The 23,561-nt window shown below is 43.7% G+C and overlaps 3 protein-coding genes across 4 annotated transcripts; 1 reads left to right on the forward strand and 2 right to left on the reverse strand.

The window, feature by feature from the left end:
* Nucleotides 1-1,518: 1,518 nt before the first annotated feature.
* LOC112881574 (expansin-like A3) lies at nt 1,519-4,119 on the reverse strand. Of its 2 annotated transcripts, none has more exons than XM_025946333.1 (4): nt 3,925-4,119; nt 3,691-3,803; nt 2,863-3,041; nt 1,519-2,359 (listed from the first exon to the last, which is right to left on the reverse strand). In XM_025946333.1, exons 1-4 carry the CDS (start codon nt 4,046-4,048, stop codon nt 1,927-1,929), a joined length of 849 nt encoding a protein of 282 aa, XP_025802118.1. In that variant the 5' UTR covers nt 4,049-4,119; the 3' UTR covers nt 1,519-1,926. The 2 variants fall into 2 exon arrangements, with proteins under 2 accessions (XP_025802118.1, XP_025802117.1); XM_025946332.1 differs by having other exon boundaries at nt 3,691-3,806.
* An 11,544-nt stretch (nt 4,120-15,663) lies between these two features.
* LOC112879958 (indole-3-acetic acid-induced protein ARG7-like) lies at nt 15,664-16,486 on the forward strand. Its single transcript, XM_025944402.1, has one exon. The coding sequence runs from the start codon at nt 15,765-15,767 to the stop codon at nt 16,104-16,106; it is 342 nt and encodes a 113-aa protein (XP_025800187.1). The 5' UTR covers nt 15,664-15,764; the 3' UTR covers nt 16,107-16,486.
* A 4,249-nt stretch (nt 16,487-20,735) lies between these two features.
* LOC112879957 (probable rRNA-processing protein EBP2 homolog) lies at nt 20,736-22,923 on the reverse strand. The gene is made up of 2 exons (XM_025944401.1): nt 22,793-22,923; nt 20,736-21,851 (listed from the first exon to the last, which is right to left on the reverse strand). The coding sequence occupies exon 2, from the start codon at nt 21,844-21,846 to the stop codon at nt 20,983-20,985; it is 864 nt and encodes a 287-aa protein (XP_025800186.1). The 5' UTR covers nt 21,847-21,851; nt 22,793-22,923; the 3' UTR covers nt 20,736-20,982.
* Between the last annotated feature and the right edge of the window lie 638 nt (nt 22,924-23,561).

A 23,561-nucleotide genomic window follows, 5' to 3' on the forward strand; every position in this document is an offset into this window, starting at 1 on the left:
ATTTGGTGACCGGAAAGCAATACTCTTAGTAGGTGCTTCAACAACGTGTACTAGGGGTGGCTTTGTGCCTACCGATACCACGGGATACATCCTCATGTCAAGAATTTATTTTTTCTCATCCCCTCCTTTACGTTTCCACATTACTCTTGCAATTTACGTTTCCGCATTATTCTTTCAACTCGCATGTCTCTACTTTCTTAGTGCAGTATCTTGCTAGGATTAGCTATAGTTTGCAAAACTACTTTAGGCTGACAGTTTCACACTAGTTGAACCATATATATTCTAGTTTATATTTCCATGTAAGATTGAGCTATATAAGATTTTAAAATTGACTAATTCACCCTCTTCCCCGCTTAGACCACGGCACCGATTTCTTTCGCTGTGCTGCCAGTAGACGGTCATGGAGGGATGCAGTACTGACGTGTGGGTTCGGGGCTTCGGGCACTAAGCCAGAACCCTAGCTAGCTAGCCTCTAGTTTAGGTACGAGACGATATATGCATATAAGTAAATACCAATCCCACGGCCGCCGTGAGATCGATCGAGATGTTGGGGATCATTTCGTCAAGCTTCTCAGGCTGCAACCAGCTACCTAGTTCCCTGCCAAAGCTGGAGGTCGGTTTCCACGACAAAAGAACGGCACGTCGACGTCGTTCGAGCTTGCCCCGTGAGGCCGGTGTGGAGTCGGACTCCGGAGCCATTTTGTCATCCTCCGGCCGGTTTGTCACTCCTGTGAAAGCAACCCACTGCCATGCTCCACACTCCAGAGCTCATCGAGACCCTGTCAAATATTGGTACCAAATTCGCAACAAATTTTAACACGTTTCAATTTGTATGTAGGGTAGGCGTTTTTATTATATGCAGAAGTAGGGTGTTTGGTTTGATAATGAATCAATGCAAAAAAAGAAGAAGAAGAAGCATGGAAGTGTTGTTTGGTCCGTCGCTGGGAACTCATTCCTTGTAGCAAGGACGAACACGGTGTATAGTAGCACGGACCCATTTTGTTTCTCCTACTGCATTTCGCAAAGGGAGTAAGTTAGCCATCATGTGGCCCTACACTGGCTTCGATGAACAGCAGAACAAGGGATGATGGATGATCCCAGTCTCACAAATGCCAGGCGCTGTTTAGTTCTCACCCCGTAAACGCAAAATTTTTAAACGCAAAATTTTTAAAGAAATCTTACTAATTTGAAGTACTAAATGAAGTCTATTTATAAAACTTTTTGCATGGATGGGCTGTAAATCGCGAGACGAATCTAATGAGCCTACTTAATCCACGATTTGCAACAGTGATGCTATAGTAACCCTCCGCTAATTATTGCTTAATCATGGATTAATTAGCATCATTAGATTCGTCTCGCGATTTGAAAAAGTTTCGTAAATAGACTTTATTTAGTACTTAAATTGGTAAGATTCCTTTTAAAAATTTTTTTTTTGCCTTTACGCACCACGAACTAAACAGGGCCCTACTCACTTGGTCACTTGCTACCAAAACAGCTAGGGTAGGTGCGCATGTGAACTTTGAACGGCGCCAGAATCCAGGCCAAGTTCTAGGAAGGAAGGAAATCACGGCCACTGCAGTGCTGTACTGTGCTCATTATTCTAACCATTAGCATTCAGCAGCGGGGTAGCTGCTAGGCAGCTAGCCACATTTGTTTGCATCTACCAAGCTAGCCATCAGAGATCAGACCTTGACGATGATACATCTCCTCTCGCACACACACGCGGCTGCAGAGCGCAGGCATGGTTCAATGTACATACTGCAAGAGCAGAGACCAAAACCAAATAGATCATTCAGATCACAGCTAGGCATCTTCTTTCTTCTTCCTCCCGATAGCCAGCCGGGGCGCTCGTAACACCAGCAGCGCCATTGCTGTCCCCTCGCTCGATCTCTCGCCATGTGGCGAGCGAGTGACGACCGGTGTTAATTAGTCTGTACTATGGTGCATCTGTCTACCCACCAGCTGGCCGTCCTTACTTCCAGTCCAGCGCGGCGGCGGCGCCGCCTGGCAGCCGTCCCTGGCCACGTCGGCGATCCGGACGCCGGTGTCGTAGACCTGCCCCGGCCGCCAGTCCGCCGGGAGCACCTCCCGCTCGGCCCACACCCACTTGCCGTCGTACCCGCCCGTGACCACGGCCCGGAACTGCAGCGGGCCGGCGGGGACGCGGTCCGTGCGCCACACCGGCCCGCGGACCCGCGTCATGAACCGCCACTCCGACGATCCCACCGCAGCCACGTCTACCGCCAGGATGTCGGTTTGGCCGCCCTGGTAGAGGAACTTGACGACCAGGTTGCTTGGACGCTTGCTCTCTTCCTCCACGAGTATGGACAGGTTCTTGTCCTTGTAGTCGCAGGGAATTCTGCAAGCCAGCAAGAGATCCATGAGACATTCAGATTGTTTGAATGCAGCTCTCTCGAGCTAGACTCTTTGAAAAACAAAAATTCAGAGCACTGTATGTCCTTTCCCTGAAAGGCATTTCATGAACCTCTCTTTAACGAACTTGTGCTACATTCCATCTAGCCTAGTGGAAAATTGTGCTGACCCTTGTATCAACTCATGTCAGATCACTGATGGCTGTAAATATCAGTAAACCTAAATATGACTATATGAGGCATAACTTATTTTTTGCAATTAACTGTAAGCCTCAGTTTCCAATTCACATAACTGATGAATTATTTGGAGAGAGTTATTAACCCCTAACAATTCTTAAAGTTCGATCACGAACTTCACAGTTCTGAAATGTACAGTTGCTTACACCCATGCCATATATTTTGGGAATTTGCAATACTGAACGAAGATTGAATTATTGCTAGTTCTTCATTTGCAGATTATTTTATAGTACAAAATACTCCAGCTGTTTACCTCTTGTACTCTACGGAGAGAGTATCCAGCCTCTTCAACTCGTGGGCCATCCCGGGCTTGGCCAGGCCCGCGAAAGCTGGCCCTCCGAGCAGGAAGTCGGTACGGTTGCTCCTGTGGAAGTCGGTGAGCACGACCCGCACTCCCCGGCTGCTGCACAGCTTTGCGTCTCTGCATCTCACCTATTACCAAATCGAAAAGTAGAAAAAGAAAGTAAGAACAAATGAAGCTGAAAATAACTGAACAAAAATCCAATAGGCTGGATGGCATATTCAGCAGAACAGTTGATTCTTCGGAAAAGCCAAAGAAAATGTTAGCAAATAAATCCAAAGTAGAAAACCACTGAGCAGAGCATATACATTTGGTACGTAAGTTACCTACAAAGTACAAACTAGAAACTCTTGGTTTTCCAGGACTACATTTGGCAGGAAGGTGAACAGAAAGTTCCAAAATTGATCTCTTGATTGAGTGGAGCCAACTAACTGAAAACAAAAGGCACACAGATTCCCCCATAATTTGCAGGTTGCTTTGCTTGCTGGCTCTGAACTCTGAAGACGCCAAGAAAACGAGAAAGTCCAATCCCAAAAGCATCAACATGGAGTACAGCAGCACACCTTACACAAAATTTAGAAACAAAATCCACAACCAGAAATCCAAGGTCCTAAGGAATCTTATAGGGCCAGTGAAGAAGACTCAAGAAAGGGGCGCCTTGCCAACCGAATCAAAATAAGGACACAATAAACAAAAAAAGAAAGAAGGAAAAAGAAATGTAAAATTACAAATGAAGAATCCCAATTGATCTGGTTGAAAGTTGAATCGACTTTGTAATACCTGGAAACACCTCCCGCAGCCGAGCCCTCCGCGGTGCTGCTTGGGTCCCCCGGCGGCGAGGAAGCCCCCATTGATCTCCGCGGCCATGGCGCCGTACCCGCAGACTCCGCTGCCTGCTGGTCATCAACCGACCAAGAACCGCTTAGAACCGTGGCGGAAAAGGAAGAGGGCTGAAATCTACTCTCGTGGCTTGAAGAAATCGGCCGGCCGCCGTCGATCTGTAGGCACACCTACCTTGCGGGAGCGGGGACAGCGAGGGCGCGTATGCGGCCTTCCCCTGCCGCACGCACCTCTCGTCGCCGGCGGCGGAGCAGGAGGCGACGACGAGCACCAGGAAGAAACAGAGGAAGACGGCCATGGCGATGGCGTCGAGTAGTAGAGAGCGAGGGAGGGAAAGAGGAGAGGAGACTGTGACCTCTGCCTCTGGCTAGCACATGCCGCTGCTTAGGCCACTGTGTTAAATAACCCACCGATACATAGCAGAGCAAGCCGAGGAGGGAGGAGAGCGTGCGCGTGCTCTTCGGGGTATGGGCCCACCTGCCAATGAGAGGAGCACGCACGCACGGCGGAGCCGCGACACGGCCGCAGACAGAGGGGGTTTCCCTGCCTGCGGGCCCCAATGTGTCCGGAGCAATCCGGCCCGCTTGTCAGTGGCTGAAAGAAGTTCGCGGATGTGGGGCATGCATTTTTGGCCTCTTGGGGGGGGTCTTTTTAGCACTTTTTTTTTCTGGAGTGTGGCTTTTTTGCTGAGAAAAGTGTAGGCATGTAGTCGGGGGAGTGAAAAGAAAACGAAGTGTGTGGGCCCTAGGCGTCCGAGGAATCAGTCAAAGGACATCATGGAGACCACCGACCGGCTGTGCGCGAGACCCGTGATCTCAGACCCTGCGGAGTGTAGTTTACTCCTCCGGCTCTGATGATAATTTACTGAACTTGGTCGCATTGGCAATGATGGTGAGGGCAAGTTTAATCGATGCTGGTTTGTTCATAATCTCCTATGATTTTATAAAAGTTGATTTGGATGAGTAGAAATGATGTGGTGTTCTAAAAAACCGTTCTAAACTCTTATTTGCAGGTAATTTTTAGAGGGATATATTGGGCGAGATGTTGATCCCAACTGTCTAAAGAGATAGAAAGAGATAGAGAGGATGTCTTTGAAGAAGATGAGGTGCATTTTATAGTAAGCACGGTTAAATGTTCAAGGTCAAAAATTTTCCTCAATCTAAAAAATGATTTTACAAAAGTTCTCATACTCATTGTTTTTTGATTCTCATGTGCCTCTAACATCTCTTTTACTTTTGCTCATCATCGCCACCATCTCTATAGATAGGTTCGTAGTTATCTACAACAAGCGTCCCTTCTCTCCAATGTCTATCTCCGCCTGTCTTGCTGGCATCACTACACTACAGCATAGCCATAATCATTATTCCTATATATAATTAGGGTCTCTTTAGTTCACCACCACCATCAACATTGTCAAATTTCTCATAACTTATCTATTACCATTAGACCCCCCATGCAAATTTTTCTAGCTTCACCCAAGCGTACTCGGTTAACATTTGGCTTGTTGCTAAGATCTTGAACGAGAAACCATAGCACTAGCTAACTAGCGTACTTGACCAACCCAATCTTTTCACAACAAAGCTTTGTTAATTCTACTGTAGATAACTGCTTGTTCGCTTCATACACAAAACAAGCATGCCTAGAATCCACGAAATAAGCTCTTTTTTCCTCTGAACAAGCTAATTCTGCTGTAGATGACTGCTGCTCGCTTGTTGCTCCAGACCGCAAGCCGTCGGTGTTTTTCTTCGACCGACAGGTGCAGTCAAAATCTGTCCAACATTTAGTGCGAGTTTGTTGTTTGTTTGGACGGTACATAATAGTATGTAATGTAGTACTTGGTAGGGAAGTTGGGAAGCTTGCATTTAGTGTGAGTTATTACTTATTACTTGATGCATGGTCCAAAATTATCAGTAGGGACGTGTGTATTGGTGGACTCGGTCAAGGGAATCATTTTTTTTTTCAAAATGCATACTATTTGATATAGAAAAGAAATAGACGTACGTTGGGAAATGTTCGGGATCAAATGTGATAGAATTTGAAAGTTTTTTTTTGAAAAGATGAATTTGAAAGGTTACACTTGGTAGACTTGCAGTCAGTAGTCTGTTCGGAAACCACACTTATGCATCAGTCTGAACAATTCACAAAAACTGCAGATTTGATATAAATAAAATGGCAAAATCCTGCATGATGAGCATAATTGAACCGAAGTTCTAATAGAGGCGATCATAAATGTAGACGAATCAGAAGTTGGATTACTTTGTGCTGCATCATGCTAAGCGTTGCTGCTAAATTATTTACAACCAATTCTAGCGTGAACTGATATCCAATTCCATGTTCGCTCTTGGGGACCTGGTGACGTGCAAGCGAATTCTTTTAACATTTCTTCAAGAATAAAATATTAACATTAAAGGACGTCGTAACAGGTTTGGAAATGGAGCCATAAAGGGACACATGGAAGACAAGCATCCCAGCGTGTGGTCTTCTGCTTGCAAGGGCGAAAGGCTGCTACTACACGTACTGCACCTGTTGCAAGAAAGCCAAATGGAAGAGAGAAATGGGGACGGGCATCAGTCAAAAATCACGCACATCACCACATGTTACATGCACATCTCACAGGAAATTTATACTACCTTCAGTCAAGTTTAATTGACGCTTCACACACAGCTAGTAGTGCCGAGCATGGCAAGGAGGGGCAGCCATGAACTGTGCCCCCACCAACCGTGGTTTCGTGTTCAAGGAGAAGAGAAAACGCCGGTGCGTACGCAGCTACGCTTCCAGGAGGGCTGTCTCTCCGTGCTTTGCATGCAGGCACGTTCATGCTTTGGAACCTGCCGAGACGTATTAGTAGTATACTAATCCTGCTGTTGGAACTGTTGGCAAACCAACGCTTTTGGTTTGGTGCGGCAGAGAGCACGCACAAACTCTGAAATTTCCTGCATTATCTTTGTCTGTTCTCTGTGACATATTTTAAGTAACATTGTTTGCTGGATCTTAGTCTAAAAAAATTGTTTGCTTGATAGATGCATGGTATGGTACGGTACATGACCTGATCAGAAGATATACAGCTAAATTAGTACTGCAAAGCATGTTCCAGATTGAGGAGTTTGGCTTCGCTTTATAACAATCTAAGGGCAGCTTTGTGGCCTTCTCTCGTAGTCCAATCTTGGGAGTGGATGAAAGGGAAGGACCATGTTGTGGAGGTATGGTCAGCCCTGCAGATCATGTGGGGTTTGGAACTTTTAGCGCCATTTCGTGTCTTTGTTCTTTGACAATTGCGAAACCTGTCCCGGTGGCACATGTTTAGTGCCTTGAGTTCGACAAACACTACAGTATATAAGAGGCATTTTCTTCAGGACTTGTAAACTCTTTCCCCTTTTCTATATGTTTAGCTTTGCGGCGAGCTGATAATAATATTTCTCGTATAAATATTCTCAACAAACTGCCAACCCTCTTACATGCATGCCAGCCCTTGCGTGTGTGTGAAAAGTAGTTAATGTGCATGCCAGTTCCTTTAATTAAGAATTTCTTCCGCAACGAGATATTAAAATTAGAGTAGGTTTGCAAGTATAGCCGTAGAGAGACACATGGAAGAACAGCACCTTTGTCCAAGGCCTTCTGCTAGCAAGCAGGGCTGCTACTCACTTGTTGCAAAAAGAGCCAAATGATTGAAGAAAATGGATGCCGTTAGTTGGTAAAATAAAAGAACTGATCACACTCTGCTTCCTTTTCCAAAAAAGAAATATTAAGCTGACCATGCGCATCGCACAAGTATGACTTCAGCTTGCAAGCCAGACAACAGGAGCTAGATGCCTCTGGGCCGGTGACATCCAACAACCAGGCAGAAGCCGGAATGCATGATGCTTGCCTGAAAATTTTCTACTCTTCCAAGTACTCGCAACCCTTGCCCAGTGCTATATTGGAGCCTCCCTGTCAACAATTGCATACTACAAAATAAAGCTAGCTAGGTTATGAAACTGTTCTGCAGAGAATGTTTAGGAACTCGATCTCGCCATTGGATTTCAGAGCGAGATTCTCAAGAAAGGAGTTCCAGTTAGTTTGGGCCTACTCATCAGTGACTGATGGTTGATGGATTATTTGCATCCGTCTCATAGGCGGATACCTGTAGGCACGCTAATTTCATAATTGTTCAGAATATAAGAACTTCTGTTCGGTCGCATAGGGTGGCTGCGTGAACTTCTGTTCTGGGACATTCATGGAGGAATATAATGCCACTGTGTCCCCTCCAGGGCTGGCCCTGCCCTTCCTGCATGCCTGCATGTTCACACATGATATTGACTCGATAAGCTATCACTGACACTGTTGGAACCTGGAACCAGTGGTTTTGGTTGGTGTGGCAGAGAGCCTGAATCCTATATTGTCCCTTGCATTATCGAGAGAAAACTAAGGTATCAATGAGTAGGATATTTGCCTCCTGCATTATCTTTAACACGAAGGTCCCTCCATGGTGGATTCTTCCATCTTGGGACATGAAAGAAGAAGGGAAAAAAAAGAATGATGGAGCAGACCGTGGAGGAATGATTCTAATATAAATCATGTGGGGCTGCTGGAGCTATTAGCATGATTTTGTCTCTTGTCCCAAACTCCCAATTGACAATGGCAAAAATCTGCTCCGATGGCACGTGTAGGCCTTGGGTTCCACCCAGAAAGCTATGTTTCTGAATCCTGTCAGACTCAACTCCATCCAGAAAGCTACCTTATCATTTTTCATTTGCAGACTTCTCTACGAGATTCTCTTCTCTATATCTCATTTCTCTCCAACAACATTCTCTAAATCTCGTTCTCTATACATTAAACCCTATATTAGAAACGTATTTTATTCCAAATTTTTGTACGTACGTATTTATCATACCTCAAATACTATGGACATATTTTATTTTTATTTAACTCAGTGTTTAAAACGTAAAGAAAAAATAGAGAAGAGGAGAGAGAATCTCTCTCTATATATAGAGAAAACCTATAGGGTTCTTATTTTAGAGGACCATTTAGAGAACGCTGCTGGAGCATATAGAGAACGGAATTTTCTCTATATATAGGATATATAGGGTACAGAACCGTTTAGAGGGGACCGTTGGAGACAGCCTTATCATGCAAAGACTTTTTTGAAGTACGGAAGTAGCAAAGCTTTTGGCATACGGTGATGAGAGATGGTGACGAGGGGTGCGGTGTCACCAAAAGGATCACAAAAGAACAGGCAAAAAACCAATTGATGGGAGACCCCAAACTCAAATCTTCATGGGAGGTTTTACCTTCCACTTGGTGCCCTGCTGTTGCTCGTTGCTTTCGGAACCAAATCAGAGCCTGTGCAAGTGCGAACGCACACCATTTGGCGTATTGGTTAAACACGGGTGTGTTTGCATGCCACGTTTCTTTGTGTGGGTTTTCTTGTATTAAAGAAAAACTCAGGATTTTGTGACTTTGCGGAGTGGACCGTTTTTCTGTTGCAATCACCGCTGCATCTCGTCAGAAACTCAGAATCAACCGTAGCGAAGCAATGAACTTGTCGCGACACGTAACAACTACGGACAGGACAAAGTCGGGCTGGGCCAGCAGATAGCGCGATTCTTCAGGACGCGTGCTTCTGGCCCAACCCAGACTGGGCCGGCCCTATCACGGTCGTGTCCATTTCCAAAATGAAAAGGCCCGATCCTCCATCTCCCTAAATTTGTTTCAACGAAAACACCCGGCCCAACTGGCACCGTCCCCCGCCCTGGCCATTCTCATTTCTTCAGAAGAGCATTGTTACACGACAGTCCCGGCTACTCGATCTGCTGCTCCTATGAATCCCTTTATTGTGCTTGTGCCATAGAACTGGCAACATTGATAGTATGTACGTGGCATCATTTTTTTTTTGATAACTGACATGGTATCAATATCATGTTGAGGGGCTAGGGAAGAATAATGCTCTAGTATTCCTTGAAATACAGAAAGAACCCAGGTCGTTTTTTATTTTTTTTGCCATTTGACAAGCACCTCTCATCTGCTATGGGATCCGCCAGCTCATCATGATTTGGATTGTGTTGTCCGTCCTAATAGTCACTGCAAGAGATCTGTTGGTTAGTGGTGAGGAACTCTATGAGTTATAAATCATGGTATATATTGGCTTCAGAAACCGTGATTTGTGGCGTTCAAAGGACGAATAATCATGTCATCGATCAAGCGTAGATGCATAAATTAAATATCTTACTTATACGAATCAATGTTGCAAATTGCGGGCTATAAAATTTAGCGGAATGCTCTCAGAAAAGCTACGCTATAGCACAGCGGAAGCTATGACCTTTAGCGATATGCAAAAAAAATCATCAAAATTTAAACTCAAACATTAATAATATCACAAAATTCAACATATATTTCGTAAGTACTTGTGCATGATGAGTGGGGATACAACGAACATAAAAAATAAGTCATAACTCATGAGGTGAATCATAACTTATAATTTATAGTTCTTAAATCATATGTGCATATATGATTTATAATCAATAGCGGAGTTAGCAGCACTGTGCCATTGAATTTAGAAATAGCGGAGTTAGCGGCATTAGCGGTAATATTTGCAATATGGTTGCGGCGCCCGTCTCTAAAAACTGTAGGGGGCTATAGCAGGCTATTTGCAACATTGATACGAACCCTTAGTTCAAACCGATCTCCATCGAGAGGTGCGCGCCACCTTAAAATTTTTCACCTTAACTCACCTTGCTTAGAGAAAGTGGTCTACATCATATATACTACTCCCTCCGTCCCAAATTATTAGTTGTTTTGCCTTTTATAGATTCATAATTTTTATTATATATATATATATATATGGAAAATCCATTCTACACGTACTTGTAGCTACTCCCACATGTGTATATATATTATGTCTAGGTACATAGCAAAGTCTATAAATCTAGAAAAGCTAAAACGACTAATAATTTGGAGTAGGGTGAGTAGTTATCTTTGGTTTGTAACTGTATCCGCGTCAACATAGAAGGAGGTGATATAGATCAGAAGCAGCAGATATCCTGCTGGATACTCCCTCCGTCTCAAAAATAAATCATTCTAGAAAATTTATGATAGATTAATAGGCCCGTCCTAAAATACAAGGTATTTTGCTTTGTTCTAAGTCAAAATAGTCTAAGTTTGACCAAATTTATAGAGAAAAATATTAACATATAATTATAAAAATATATTTCATAATGGATCTAATTATTCTTGTTTGACATTTAAAATATTATTAATCTTTCCTATAAACTTGGTCAAAATCAAAACAGTCAAAACTTAAGGCAAACCAAAATGTTTTACATTATTTCAGGATGGAGCGAGTATTTATTAGCCATATTTGGTGCTAATTGGTTGTTGCATGCACATGCACCTATCAAATAGGGTAAAATGACTTGTTTTGGATAAATTTTGAATCATATAATGATTTTTTTAGGATGGAGGGAGTGTGCTATAGATATATCATTTGTGTCATAAAAATATCTGCATAACCACTTGCATTACTCATGCGTACAACAGGCAATAACAATGGTAGATTACTTGTGTATACCTTTCAAAAAAAAATACTCGTGTGTACGATGATCACTTATTCACATACAAGTATATATATTATGAGGAAATGAATCCCATGATAGCTACTGGTAAAGCACGAACATTAGAGACCAACCGTACTATCCTTTAAAAAAGAAAAAAAAACAACCGTACTGCTTGATGTGCGGCGGCTAAACTATTAAACAACAAGCAGTAAACCGGACCGAATCATCAAGAAGGACAGGCAGTACAACTAACGCCAGCAGCTGATGATGGATTCTTATCCAAGCACTAGGGATCCGCCGGATTCCCGGCCTGCGGCGATCGAGCTGAGCAGGCTGCAGGGCCCTTGCTGAGTTGGAAGCCGGGGTCGCGCGCGGAGGCAGCCAGGTAACCGGGGGCCCCATGCGCACGCGGGCGCCACATGGCCGGACGCAGCAACCTGTGGCTGCCGTTGCCCGGCACATGGCCCTGCCTGTGCCTGCCTGCTTGCTTGGAGGATTATTGGATGCATGGGGGCCGAGAGCGAGATCGGGAATGAGAAAGACGGCCAGCGCCTCCAGGGCCATCTATCCATCAATCGCCGCCGTGCCCTACGCCAGAGACGACCGGCCATCTGCTCGCGGTCGCTCGTTCGCAGCCAAGGCCTTGGATCCGGCCGAGAGCATGCAGATGCAGGTCCCTCTCCGCCCGAACCCCACCGGGGACGTACGTATGTACGTGCGCGCCTGCACGGCGCACCAAGGGCTTACCTCTGCCTGCCGGCGTTTACTGTTACTCCAAGCATTACATTTTAATTTTAATAAGGCCGTGTTTTGTGAAGCTTCAGTTCAGACGGCTCCAACTCAGTTTAACACTGTAGCACGGAGCTGTTTCAATTTGGAACCCGGTGAGGAAAATGGAGGAGTGGTGAAGCAGGTGAAACCAAAATTTTAGGGTTTGTTTTGTGCAAATCGAGATATTATCGAGTGAAACCGTTTTGTAAGCTCACACTAAAATGAACTAGAAGGCAGAAGACATATGAAGTCCGTTTTTTTAGCTTCACTGATGAAGCTGTTTTAAAGCCTTCCCAAATGATCCTTTAGGCATCGCCAGCTTCGGCTCCCGTGTGTGCTGTAATAGTACCCTACGGCGACCGGCGCCGGCACCGCACACGACCTTATGTTGGCATGCTTGCATGCATGCAGCCACAAGGTTTTTACAATTTTACAGTGTGCGTTGCATTGCATGCACGTACTTGTCGCTTCTAAGCTCAAGTTCTAAAGCTGATTCAGCTTTAATTTGCCTACAGCTAATTGTAGTACTGTGTGTGACAAAAGTGAGGATTATTTTTCTCTCCTGTTGGTGAAATATATAGGCCTTTGATATATATAATATCTGTGATACTACTACATATATATATACACATATATATATGCGTACGTGTAGGCTGTGGCCTGTGGCCGCCGCCGGTCGCCGTCCAGGCGGACCCGATCGAGACCTTGGCTAGCGGCCCTGCTTTGTTAATTTCGTTCGTACAGCTCCTGGTACTGCATGCGTGCCCAGATTTAGGTTTGTACCACTGCCCTTTCGCTGTCATGCACCACTGGATGATGCATGCAGCCGCACTACTCGTCCTTGCTTATAATTGCATCATGCACCTTGCTACTTTTAATTTGGTTCGTTCTGTTCTTCCCGGTTAATGCACCTGTTTCAATTTCAAAAGTTTTGCTAACTTAGGTTCAAATAAAAAAGATTGTCAATTTCCGGAACTGAAACTAGCAAGAGGGGATTTTTTTTTTCAGAAAAGATGAAAAAAACTGTAACTTCTAGTGCACCACATCAAATTAAAGTACTGATGAAACTACTTGCCAATAAAAGGAAACCTCCACATACCATTACAATAAGAGAACAAGCGAGTGCTGATGTACACATATATGGTCCTTAAAAAAATACTCGGGTACGTGCAAGGACCTCCACTTGTAGGTGGTTGTGGATAGTCCAAAAACAAATAGTCACAAGGACAACATTATCTCTAGCTTGTCTAACCTACAAGAGTAACTCCAGTAGACCTCTAAACAGCTCCTTATCTCAAGTTTAGAGGGTTAAATAAAAAGATGCACTCCAGCAAACCCTCTACTACGTCCTCTATTTTGGTGAGGTATCCAAATCCCTTCCTCCACCCTTCATTCCTAGGGATCTCTAGGGAGCTCTCTATTATAATTTATAATCGAGAGCTATTGCTGGAGTTGAAGGAAATTTGGAAACCCCTAAAAAAAATAGAGGCAACCCCCATTTAGCATTCAGAGGATCTGATTTAGGAGCTATTACTGGAACTACTCTAAGTGTCTATTAATAACTAGCTAGGTACCTTGATAAGAATGTCTTTCTTTGCCACATTAATAACCCCGGATGAGTGTTGGAGAGATGTGCTAACTTGATACCCCAGCTTACAAATAATTGTCAATTTTGACAAGGCATAAGTTGTCAAACTACGAAATGACCATAGTTTGCTCTATGACTAATACAGATGATTATGGTCAAATGAGAAACTATATATGCCTTGAGAATTCGCAGTTGCTAATACTAACCTGAGGTAGCTGTCAAATTCAAATGGTAAATACTCTCCTATTCGTATATATATAAATGGCGCGCAGCAGGAGATGTAACTATATGTAATAATTAATGGCCTGTACTCCACTCAGATATATACTAATATAAATGCTGATTAGTCATGAATAAACTGTATACATGCATGCATAGATATGGATAAAAACGGTGGTCCAAGATACTCGAGATTTTGCAAGCGAAGCACACGGGCAGCCTATCTCTGTCCAGTTTCAATTAATCATGCATGCATGGCCGCGCGCACAGTGATGACCACCTATGCCATTACGTACATTTGCGATGATTTCTCTCCCATATGGATAACGGCCGGAAAATATCTCATATGCACTCATGCAGTGGTATCAAGACCCAGAGCAATATATCATAGAAAAGATTACACAACATTTTTCAGAAAACCGCATGCAGTAATCTTATCAACCCATCAGATGTGGTCGAAAAGATTTTCTGAAGTGTCAGTTAGTTTTTTTCTATTTCTGACACTTAATGTACTGAAGCAAATTTGAGGTACAGTTTACGTACGTTGTCTAACTCCAGCTCTGATTATGTTATACATTGGTACAATAATGCTTCCTATACAGTATGCAGCCTTCATTCATGCATGTGACCAATGAAAAAAGAGGTAAAGATATAGAAACAAGCACGACAAACACAAATATATATATATGTGATATTTTAGATATCGGTTTAAACATTAAAATATATTAAAAACATTTTTGTGTACTATAATATTTGTATGCTGCCCGTAGCTTAAGCTGTTTGTTGTCCCGAAGATCTAGTGAAGCAAGAAACGTGCCATGTCTCGTGACAGCTCTAACATTTTGTTCGTGTTTCGAACCAGCAGCTTTCTAACGAATCATTGGATCTTGGCAGCTACCTCGTCGCCATGGCCAACTAGATCTTTCCAAGATAATGGTCAACTATCCTTGTATGCATATAGGGATCCACTTACTGCACAGTCAATTGTTCGCAAATTTGTGCCCAAAAGTTTACTCTCTGATGCCTTGGCGTTTCTTTGGCCGTAAGGCAATATATATAACATGCATCTCTCGTCGTTCCGGCATCAGGCCCTCGTAGTCCTCGTCGTGTACTTTCCTTTTAAATTTGCTACGAAATCTGTGTGGTGAGAGAAGAGTGTCTTCTCATCCGCCTGTGAATAGGAGGTTCTATTTCAACTCATCGCTTTGTGTTTCCAAACACAAGTGTGGTTGATTATAACGTCAAACATTCAAATCGAACTACTACTTTTGTTTGGTCAAGGTTTCGAATATCTAAACGGTCTCCAACACATGTCTTTACTAATAGATTTGTCGTCTAAGCAATTTTAAAATTAATTGAAAATAACAAATCATTTGAAAGGACTAGTAGTGCTAAATCTACTAACATGTTCTTCATGTGACAAAACCTTAATACTTTCGTGTATGATGGCCAAACTTTGTAAAATTTGACTGAAGCATCCCTAATAATCACCATCATCTATTTGAGAACGGAGCGAGTACTTCACATTGGCACATTTTTTATTCTAGGAATGGAAGTACACCATACACCATTCCCTCCTGCAAGGCCAACATCACCAAAAGGACCAAGCAAAAAACGAGCTTGTCTCTTAATCAATAATTAAGTAATAAGTAACACACTTATTCATCGTCAATCCCAGTCCTCACCAACCCCACATGCACAACCACAACCCCACTGTGCTGATTGCCACAGAGTAGAACCACCCCCCAAACACCTATTTATACCCCCTTCCCCTACTCACACACACCTCACCAGCCACAAGCACAAGCTTGCTAGCTCTCCACAAGTCCAGGTAGCACCAACAAATATATGTGCACACGCAAGCTAGCCACCCACCAGCAGCACAAGCGCGTCTCTGCATTCCGATCATGATGGGCTCGCTCAAGCTGACGGAGATCGTCTCCAAGAAGCTCAGCGGCGGCAAGGTCACCTCGCCGAGCGCGGCGCCGTGCCCGCGGGGCCACTTCGCGGCCTACACCCGGGACGGGCGCCGGTTCTTCATCCCCATCGCCTACCTCGGCAGCGACACCTTCCGGGAGCTGCTCAACACGGCCGAGGAGGAGTTCGGCGCGCCCGGCGGCCGCCCCATCGTGCTGCCGTGCTCCGCCGACCGCCTCGAGCAGATCCTCGACGCCTTCCGCAGCGGCGGCGGCGGCGGCGCCAAGAAAAAGTGCGCCGGCGCCGCCGGCAGGATCAGCAAGATCTGGTAGCGGCAGTGGCATTGCAGAACACATGCATGTTGCTGCAGCTAGCCCTGCTGCTGCTGCCAGGCTGATCGATCGATTAGTCTGGACGACGACGATGACCGTGAGATTATTAGCTTCGATCCATTGATTCATCGGCCCTGAACTGCTGATCAATCTAGGTGCTGTGATCGATCTGTTTAGTTGATGTTTTTTTGCTGCTCTCCTGGCCGTACATGCCAATGGGCGTGTTTTCAGGAGACTAGCTGTGGCTGGCAGTACTATGGCCAACTTGCCATGATGTAACATCTCCGTACTTGTTCATTCGTTGGGTTTTTTTTCCAACTTTTTTTTCTCTTCTTTGAGATCAATTCATTTTTTCGCTGTCATGACTGGTATGTGTTGTGGTTGTTATTTTGGTTAATTCATGCATCGAATCATGAGTTGGTTGATGGTCGATGTTAAGTATGTGCATTGTAACATCGGTGTATAGTTTTGGTGCAACTTTTTTTAAAAGCAATTAATAAAATTTACAGCCGAAAAATGAATTCATTTTGGATGCATTTAGAGTAAATTGTACATATGTGTGTTAGCCCACAGCTAAATGTTGAGCTTAATTGTAACTCTTAACGGGATGAAAAGACACTCGGGAATGTGTGTTCTAGTTTTTGCAAGATTTTTTTTAATATAATGGAGAAAATCTCCAGTTCATGCATTAACCAGGAATGCACACGGTCATTTTTATCTTCAATATGTGGGCACCAGGATTTCAGTCCTGTTTACTCCATTAGAGTCATGGACCCACAACTCAACCACCACACCGAGGTGCCTTCTTTTTCTTTTGCAGGATATAGATATACATACACAAGATGTGAACTAGTATTGTGTAATGACATCAATAAATAAAGTTGAGTAGCATTGAGGTATGCATAGCCAAAATATATTCAGGAATCAAGATAGCTTCATAAGGTATTTTCATTCAAAAAAATTAAAATGGTTTACAATGAAAACAGAGAATGATCGAGACCATTATTATTTATTCATACCCATGCTTCCATGTGATGCATTAGCCTTGCATACGTGCTCTACAGTGTTATATTTATCACTCTAGCATGAGCATATCACATTGTCATGCATGCTACATTTATATATGTCTACATACGGTGTGTAAATATATCATGAAATCTATGGAATAGAATGTTTCCTATGCACGTGTAGGTATATGAGCTACCAATTATTAAAATATTGAAAATGTTTGTGTACACGCATATATATATACACACACACAATGCAGGTAGGATATATAATATGTAAAATGATGGAATTGAAGTAGATGGACGTCAATTGGGTTCAGGTGAAGCATTGCATTCATTGTGGAACAAGGCACATGGGAGCTGCTTCACAATCTGAACGCCTAAGATGGCTCAACAACTAACCCATGCGCGCATCTAGATCAAGAGGAAAAACTGATGTATGACTGCATGTTATTGAGTGATTCATGAAGTGACGGCATGCGAATTAGGGGCCTCGTTAGTGTTACTAAATGCTATAGTTCTGGTGACTATATATCGACCATATATAACTTCTCTAAATTATAGGTCATTTTGGCTTTTTTAGATATATAGCATTTTCTATGTATTTAGACATAACGTATATCTAGCAGCATACTAAATATGATGTATCTAGAAAATCTAAAATAACCTACAATTTGGAACAGAAGGAGTGCTAGATATATTAGAGGAGCCATTAGAATTGTCTTATACAAATACAATAATATGGGATTTAGATACAGAAAAGTAATTAAGTATCCGGTGTTTTTCTAAAAGATAAACAAAATAGATAGATATGTAGTTATATATGGATAAATCCAATGAAGTCGTGATATGTCGCTGTCCAAAGTGGTAGAGGTGTGCAAGGTTCTGGGGCTTGCAATTAGATGGTTGGTTGGGGATGCTCATGGGGCTTGGCTGCTTGGACAGGAATGTGTTGAGAGTGAGGTATCAATGCAAGCAAGGGATACGTCGCAACAGAAAAAGAAAAAAAAGGCTATCTGCGGTGGTGTGACTGTGCTGCCAAATGGTAAGGAAAATCGTTAGCATCGCCGGCCCTTCTCTGAGCCGGGACCACTTCTCCTGAAAGCAAGGGACGACTGGCCAAAGTAAAGCCGTGGGACCTTTTAATTTGTGAAGGAATGAAGCATCTGATTAACTGAAGATAAACATTCACAAGATGTATGTTACCAGCTGCTGGCAATATATGCTAGCTGCTGCTGTTTAGTAATGCAACAATGCATATATAGATAGTATTTTCTTTCTTCTTTTGTCAGGGCACTCGCAACTTCAATTGTAGAGTAAATGAAAACCGGTGCAACAATTTGCGAATCAGGATTTGCATATATGGATATACGTGCTACAGTGTGCGGGGTCATGAAAGGTGACACATTGTCCTTGGTCGTTTTTGGACGGGAAACTTGAAGGAGAAAGTGACGGCTGCTCAGGGGAGGTGCCCTTTCGATCGGCAGGCAGCTGCGTGCTGGGTGGGGACGACGGCGAGTAGCAGCCGGCAATGGCTGCAAGGCGCCGCATGTGCTCGCCCTCTGTCTCGACATGCCAAGCAAAACCATCCATACAAATTCTGAAGCCACTCCATGGATGCTATACTTATTATATATTTGATTGCCACCGCCTGTGTTGTCCAATCAGACCTATATCAAGCAGATGGTTTATCTGCCGTTTATTCAGTTCAATCCTAGGTTGTTTTGTACGTTTAGGGAAGTTCAGTCCTAGGTTACATGGTGATGATTAGCTCTGGGGAAGTTCATTTGTCTAGTTTATGTTCCTCGACTGTACTGGATGGAACGTCCTGGAACTCATGCATTATTTTTTTCTTCTTCTTTTGGTTGAAACTTGCAAGGTAAGGATAAGTTGTTGACAAGAGAGAGGTAATCCAATCAAGGCATGCATGTGGAAGACCAGTCTTCACGTGCTTTCTGAATGTGCAGAGCAGGAATGGGTCGCGCATATCCTTTTTGCTCGTGGTGTGGCTAAGGTTCTGTTGAGGGAGATCTCTCGACAGTTCTTGATCTTCCTTCGTGTCTGCACTTTGGGATCAGCAAACTTGCTGGTGGATAAGTACTTCAAGTTACTGCATATCAGAACAAATCAACAGAAACAAACCCGTTACAGATATTAGCCACTACATATACTCCAATAGCATGGGGAAAGGTTGCTTTCACTCCGTCAATTCCTCTTAATCATGAACAATCATTGCACCACATCGCTACGAACAATTTCTGTCCACAAAAGGCGACACAATTTCGATCCCGTCTCCGGGAAACTAAGAACGAAATGCCAATGTAGAAATATGGAGCAAATAGAAAGAAATGAATTTCCTGATGCAGACGGTCATGTCAGCCTCACGGAAACATAATCATAATTCATGGTATGCAACAAACATGTCCTGTCAGCTCAGCTGTGCATACGAACGGATGTCCTATCTGCACCTACTGGGATATATGCTGGACACATACTAGATGGCAAAAAAAATTCCAAGCAATACAGTCCCGGGTATAGTAGATTTTAAGAGCATTGTGTTGGATCAGGCACTAATGGGATCATGAAGAGAACAAACCTATGAGTTGAAGTGAAGAGGACAAGGAACAGAGAGCAAGCTCCATCTGCTTGGTTGCAGTTGACAGCTACGTTTCAGAAAAAGAAAAAAACTAAACAGATCAAGTCATGTGTTTCACTGTTTCAGAGTGTTCATCTAGATAGGCCAGTGATCTGTACGGGATGCAGGATCAGGCATGGAGGCATTAGTGTTGCCTCTTCCTGAATCCTGACAATCAAGTAGCCTCCTCATTCATCTACTACTTTTGAAAACCTTTCCTACACCATCATCGAGAAAACACCGTTACTTCTAGTGACTGATCTATGGCTTGCTCACGCTCCCCTTATGTCTCGTATTGAGATTCTCGCACTGATCATGCAAGCTAACATTGTCTGCAGGCTGCGCCGTGGGAACTGATACGTCTTGAAAAGATATGATTTGGACGTGAATCAATATTACTTGATCCTGTATACTGATAGATAGCACATAACAAGGAAGTATGGTCGACTCAGAAACATACTAAAACAAACTTCGTTGGCAATCTTTTCTATGGCTTACATCGGATACTATTCCAAGTAAACAAGATCTTTTGGTGGGTCGGGGAGTTCAATAGTCTATGACTATATTAGTGTCATGAGTGATTCTCCAAGGGACTAGCATATCATGTATGGCAACATCCGGTTCACAATGGCGCGACACTACTGGAGTAATTTGCAAAACATAGGCATGTGCTTTTGTGGCAAACGGTATAGCTCACTAAAACTGTACAGAGTATGTCGTAACTAAGGCGGAACCTCAAAGTTGATATGATATATCTGATCCATAAGACCATAACAATCAGGATGGAACATTTTTCAAATTCCATAACAATCAAATGCAGCGAGAAAGCACTCTTATGTTGCATCACAACTGTGCAGTGAGGAAACTGCATATCCTCAAAATTGAGAAAGGGAGATGTGACTCGCTGATAAGGACAATTACTATCACTCCCTTAACTAAGGCTGCACAGGTATAGTAACAAAAAAGTGTAGAACAGAAGGTAACAACAGGAAGAACAGCAGCAGCTTGTACAGGACTTAAGATAATTTCATTGTTGGTAAGATTCATCTGCATTCCACAACAAAAGAAGACCACCACCAGAAAAAGTAAAGCATTAAGTCTTGTGTTTGGATTGCTTCCCTAGGCTAATCTTTCAGCTAAGTTTTGCTTCTGGTAACAACGCACCATAGCAAAGTTGCAACAAGAATAGTAATAACGGCAAAAGGGACTGAGCACAAATTGTTACAATATTGCATCAAGATCTCTTTCTCTTCTTGTTTTGAGACTCACCCCCCTTGTTAAAGCTTCTGAAATCATTCGTGGTCTCAGCAGTGTTTTGCTTCTTCAGCCCTTTACGACCACCATGCCCAAACTTGGCATCTCTTGACCTCCTGTTATTTCCTTCTTTACCTCTCTTAGCAAGACCACCAGACCTATCACTAGGAGAAACCCCAGGCCTCTTTTTCTTTGATTGTTTAAATCCTTCTTCTCCCTCAAAGTTCAGGTCTGGCACATCATCATTTCCCTTGGCGAATCCCCCCTGTTGCCTCTGCTTCCTCCACTTCTTGACTGACTCAATCTGCTCCTTCTTCTCCTTAGCCCGCTGCTTGTTCTTCTCTGCCTGCACCTCCTTTGCTATCTTTTTGGCATCTCTAGCCTTCTTCCTTTCCTCAGCCTCCTCGATCCTCCTCTTCTCTGACAACAATCTCCCCTTGATCTTGTGCATGTGGGCGTCAGTCTTGACCATCTCAGCATAGTAATCTGCTGGCCTGAGGAACCGAACCTTCATTGACTGCAGCTTGTCAAACGCCTGCCTTGTGCCATCCAAAGCTTGGGTGTAAAACGCAAGTTCACGGGCAAGATCATCATTCACATCAACTTTCTCCCCCTGATCATGTTCAATGGTGAGCTTGTGCATCCAGTCCACATTCTTGGGCCAGGCTATGTCTTCAAGCTTTTCAAGAATGGCCTCCTTATTGTATATAGCTTTGTCTGAAGGCTTAGCCTGAGCTTCTTCCCCTGAATCATCTTCCGAGTCCGATTCTTCCACATCGGAATCAACATCATCCATGATGGCTTCATCATGGGCCAGGGCTTCTTCACTTGAACGTCCCACCATTTTTACTGTATACCAAAGAAAAGAAGATAATATTAATCAGCAGAACCAAATGGAAAAACTAGAATGGAAGTTATATAAAAACAATATTAAAGGAGATTGGTGGAACTCAGTACTCAGATTCCAGAAAGCCCCAACCTTAATTTGTACTACTGAGTGAGACTAATGATGGGTGCTTCTCATGATGAAACATGACAAAAGTACAGCGCAAATACCTAATTCATAAGGAACATGATACACAGCCTTGAAGTACAGCTAAATTGGATGGACATCAAGGGGGAAGGTGTCATGGGAAACATAAAAAAGAGACTAAATAAGTAACATAGGTTCAGTCCATCATCGCCTATCATGTTGTTGTGAGAAGTAGGAGAAACACTTGTGCAGCATTCACAGTCCAGTCTAAATTCTTCAGGTATTTAATTAGGTAAGGTAAGAAATAAAACAACTAAAACCTACATATCTCCGGCAAGGCCAACCATTGCTGCACAATACAAATCAACAAGCAATCTAATAGATATGACGCCACTATCTACATAAGAAAAATCAAATACACATATGCTTAAAAAATGAATATGAACTTGAAGTTCTCATATTGTGGGCTTGATTAAGTATCAGGGAAACGCCATGCCTTTAGATATCAAAGCAGGTACTCAAGCAAATATCTGCTGCAGCAAACCACTGGACTAAAAACGCAACCATCCACTCCATACATCGCAAATCGCTCGGCAGCAGACGAGATGAAATTACACCCCCAGGAGTTCGAGAAAACCCTAGTACTCGCTGCGACGCAGAGACGCCACGAAACCAGCATCATCACCGTACCCAGACTGAATCCACGGAACTACGGCAACCGACCGCGCGACAAGAGCTACCACCCCTTTGGGTAACTTGCGGGCGGCAAGCAAGTTGAAAGGGAGGTGGAGGTGGGGGATGACTGGTGTGACGTTACCTGAGAAGGGGAGGGAGACGGCGGCTGCCTGCGCTGGGACGGGGACGGGGACGGGGACGGGGACGGAGCGGACGGCGGCGGCGTGCGTGGCGGGCGGTGAGTAGAGCGCGCAGGGGAGCGAAGGGGCGCGTGCGCAGTAGTCTGCGCGTGAGACAAGGGAGCTAGGTTTTCCCTCGCCTCTTGTCCTCGTTTCGGCTAGGCATCGATGGGCTGGGCCTTGTGTGGGCCACGGCCTAGACAAATTCCCGGGGGTGGGGGGGGGGGGGGGCATTGTTGGGCTCGTCTAATAAGGCCGAACCGTAATTCCATGGCACGAGTTGGCACTTGGACCATGAAATTCCTCCTGTGGTGATAAAAGAAGATGCGTTCAATAAGTTTCAAATGCGAATTTTATTGAGAAAATTGTACGTATGCACGTAGCATGATAGGATTTTTCGCACTACTGGAGTTCTAGTAAGATTTATATATAGATTTCAAATTTGGCCTCAATTTTTTATATAAAATAATATGTATTGCTTTGACAGTGGATACTTCGATTAAGGTGAGAGATGCTAGGGCATTTATAATGGTTCGTTAAATCCGAGAAATACCACGTCGGCAGCTTGTTAAGGTGTATTGCTTTGACAATGGATACTTGCAGCTTGGCTGAGGGCAAGCTGGGTAATTAGATTAAGACACGCTATTCATAAGAAAGAAAATGCTGTGGATGAATAGAGGAAAATCAGGGGACAGATGCAAGCTTTATGGCAACGTATTTGTAGTGTTGTAT

This window comes from Panicum hallii, chromosome 2 (genome assembly GCF_002211085.1).
Source record: "Panicum hallii strain FIL2 chromosome 2, PHallii_v3.1, whole genome shotgun sequence".
NCBI lineage: Eukaryota > Viridiplantae > Streptophyta > Magnoliopsida > Poales > Poaceae > Panicum > Panicum hallii.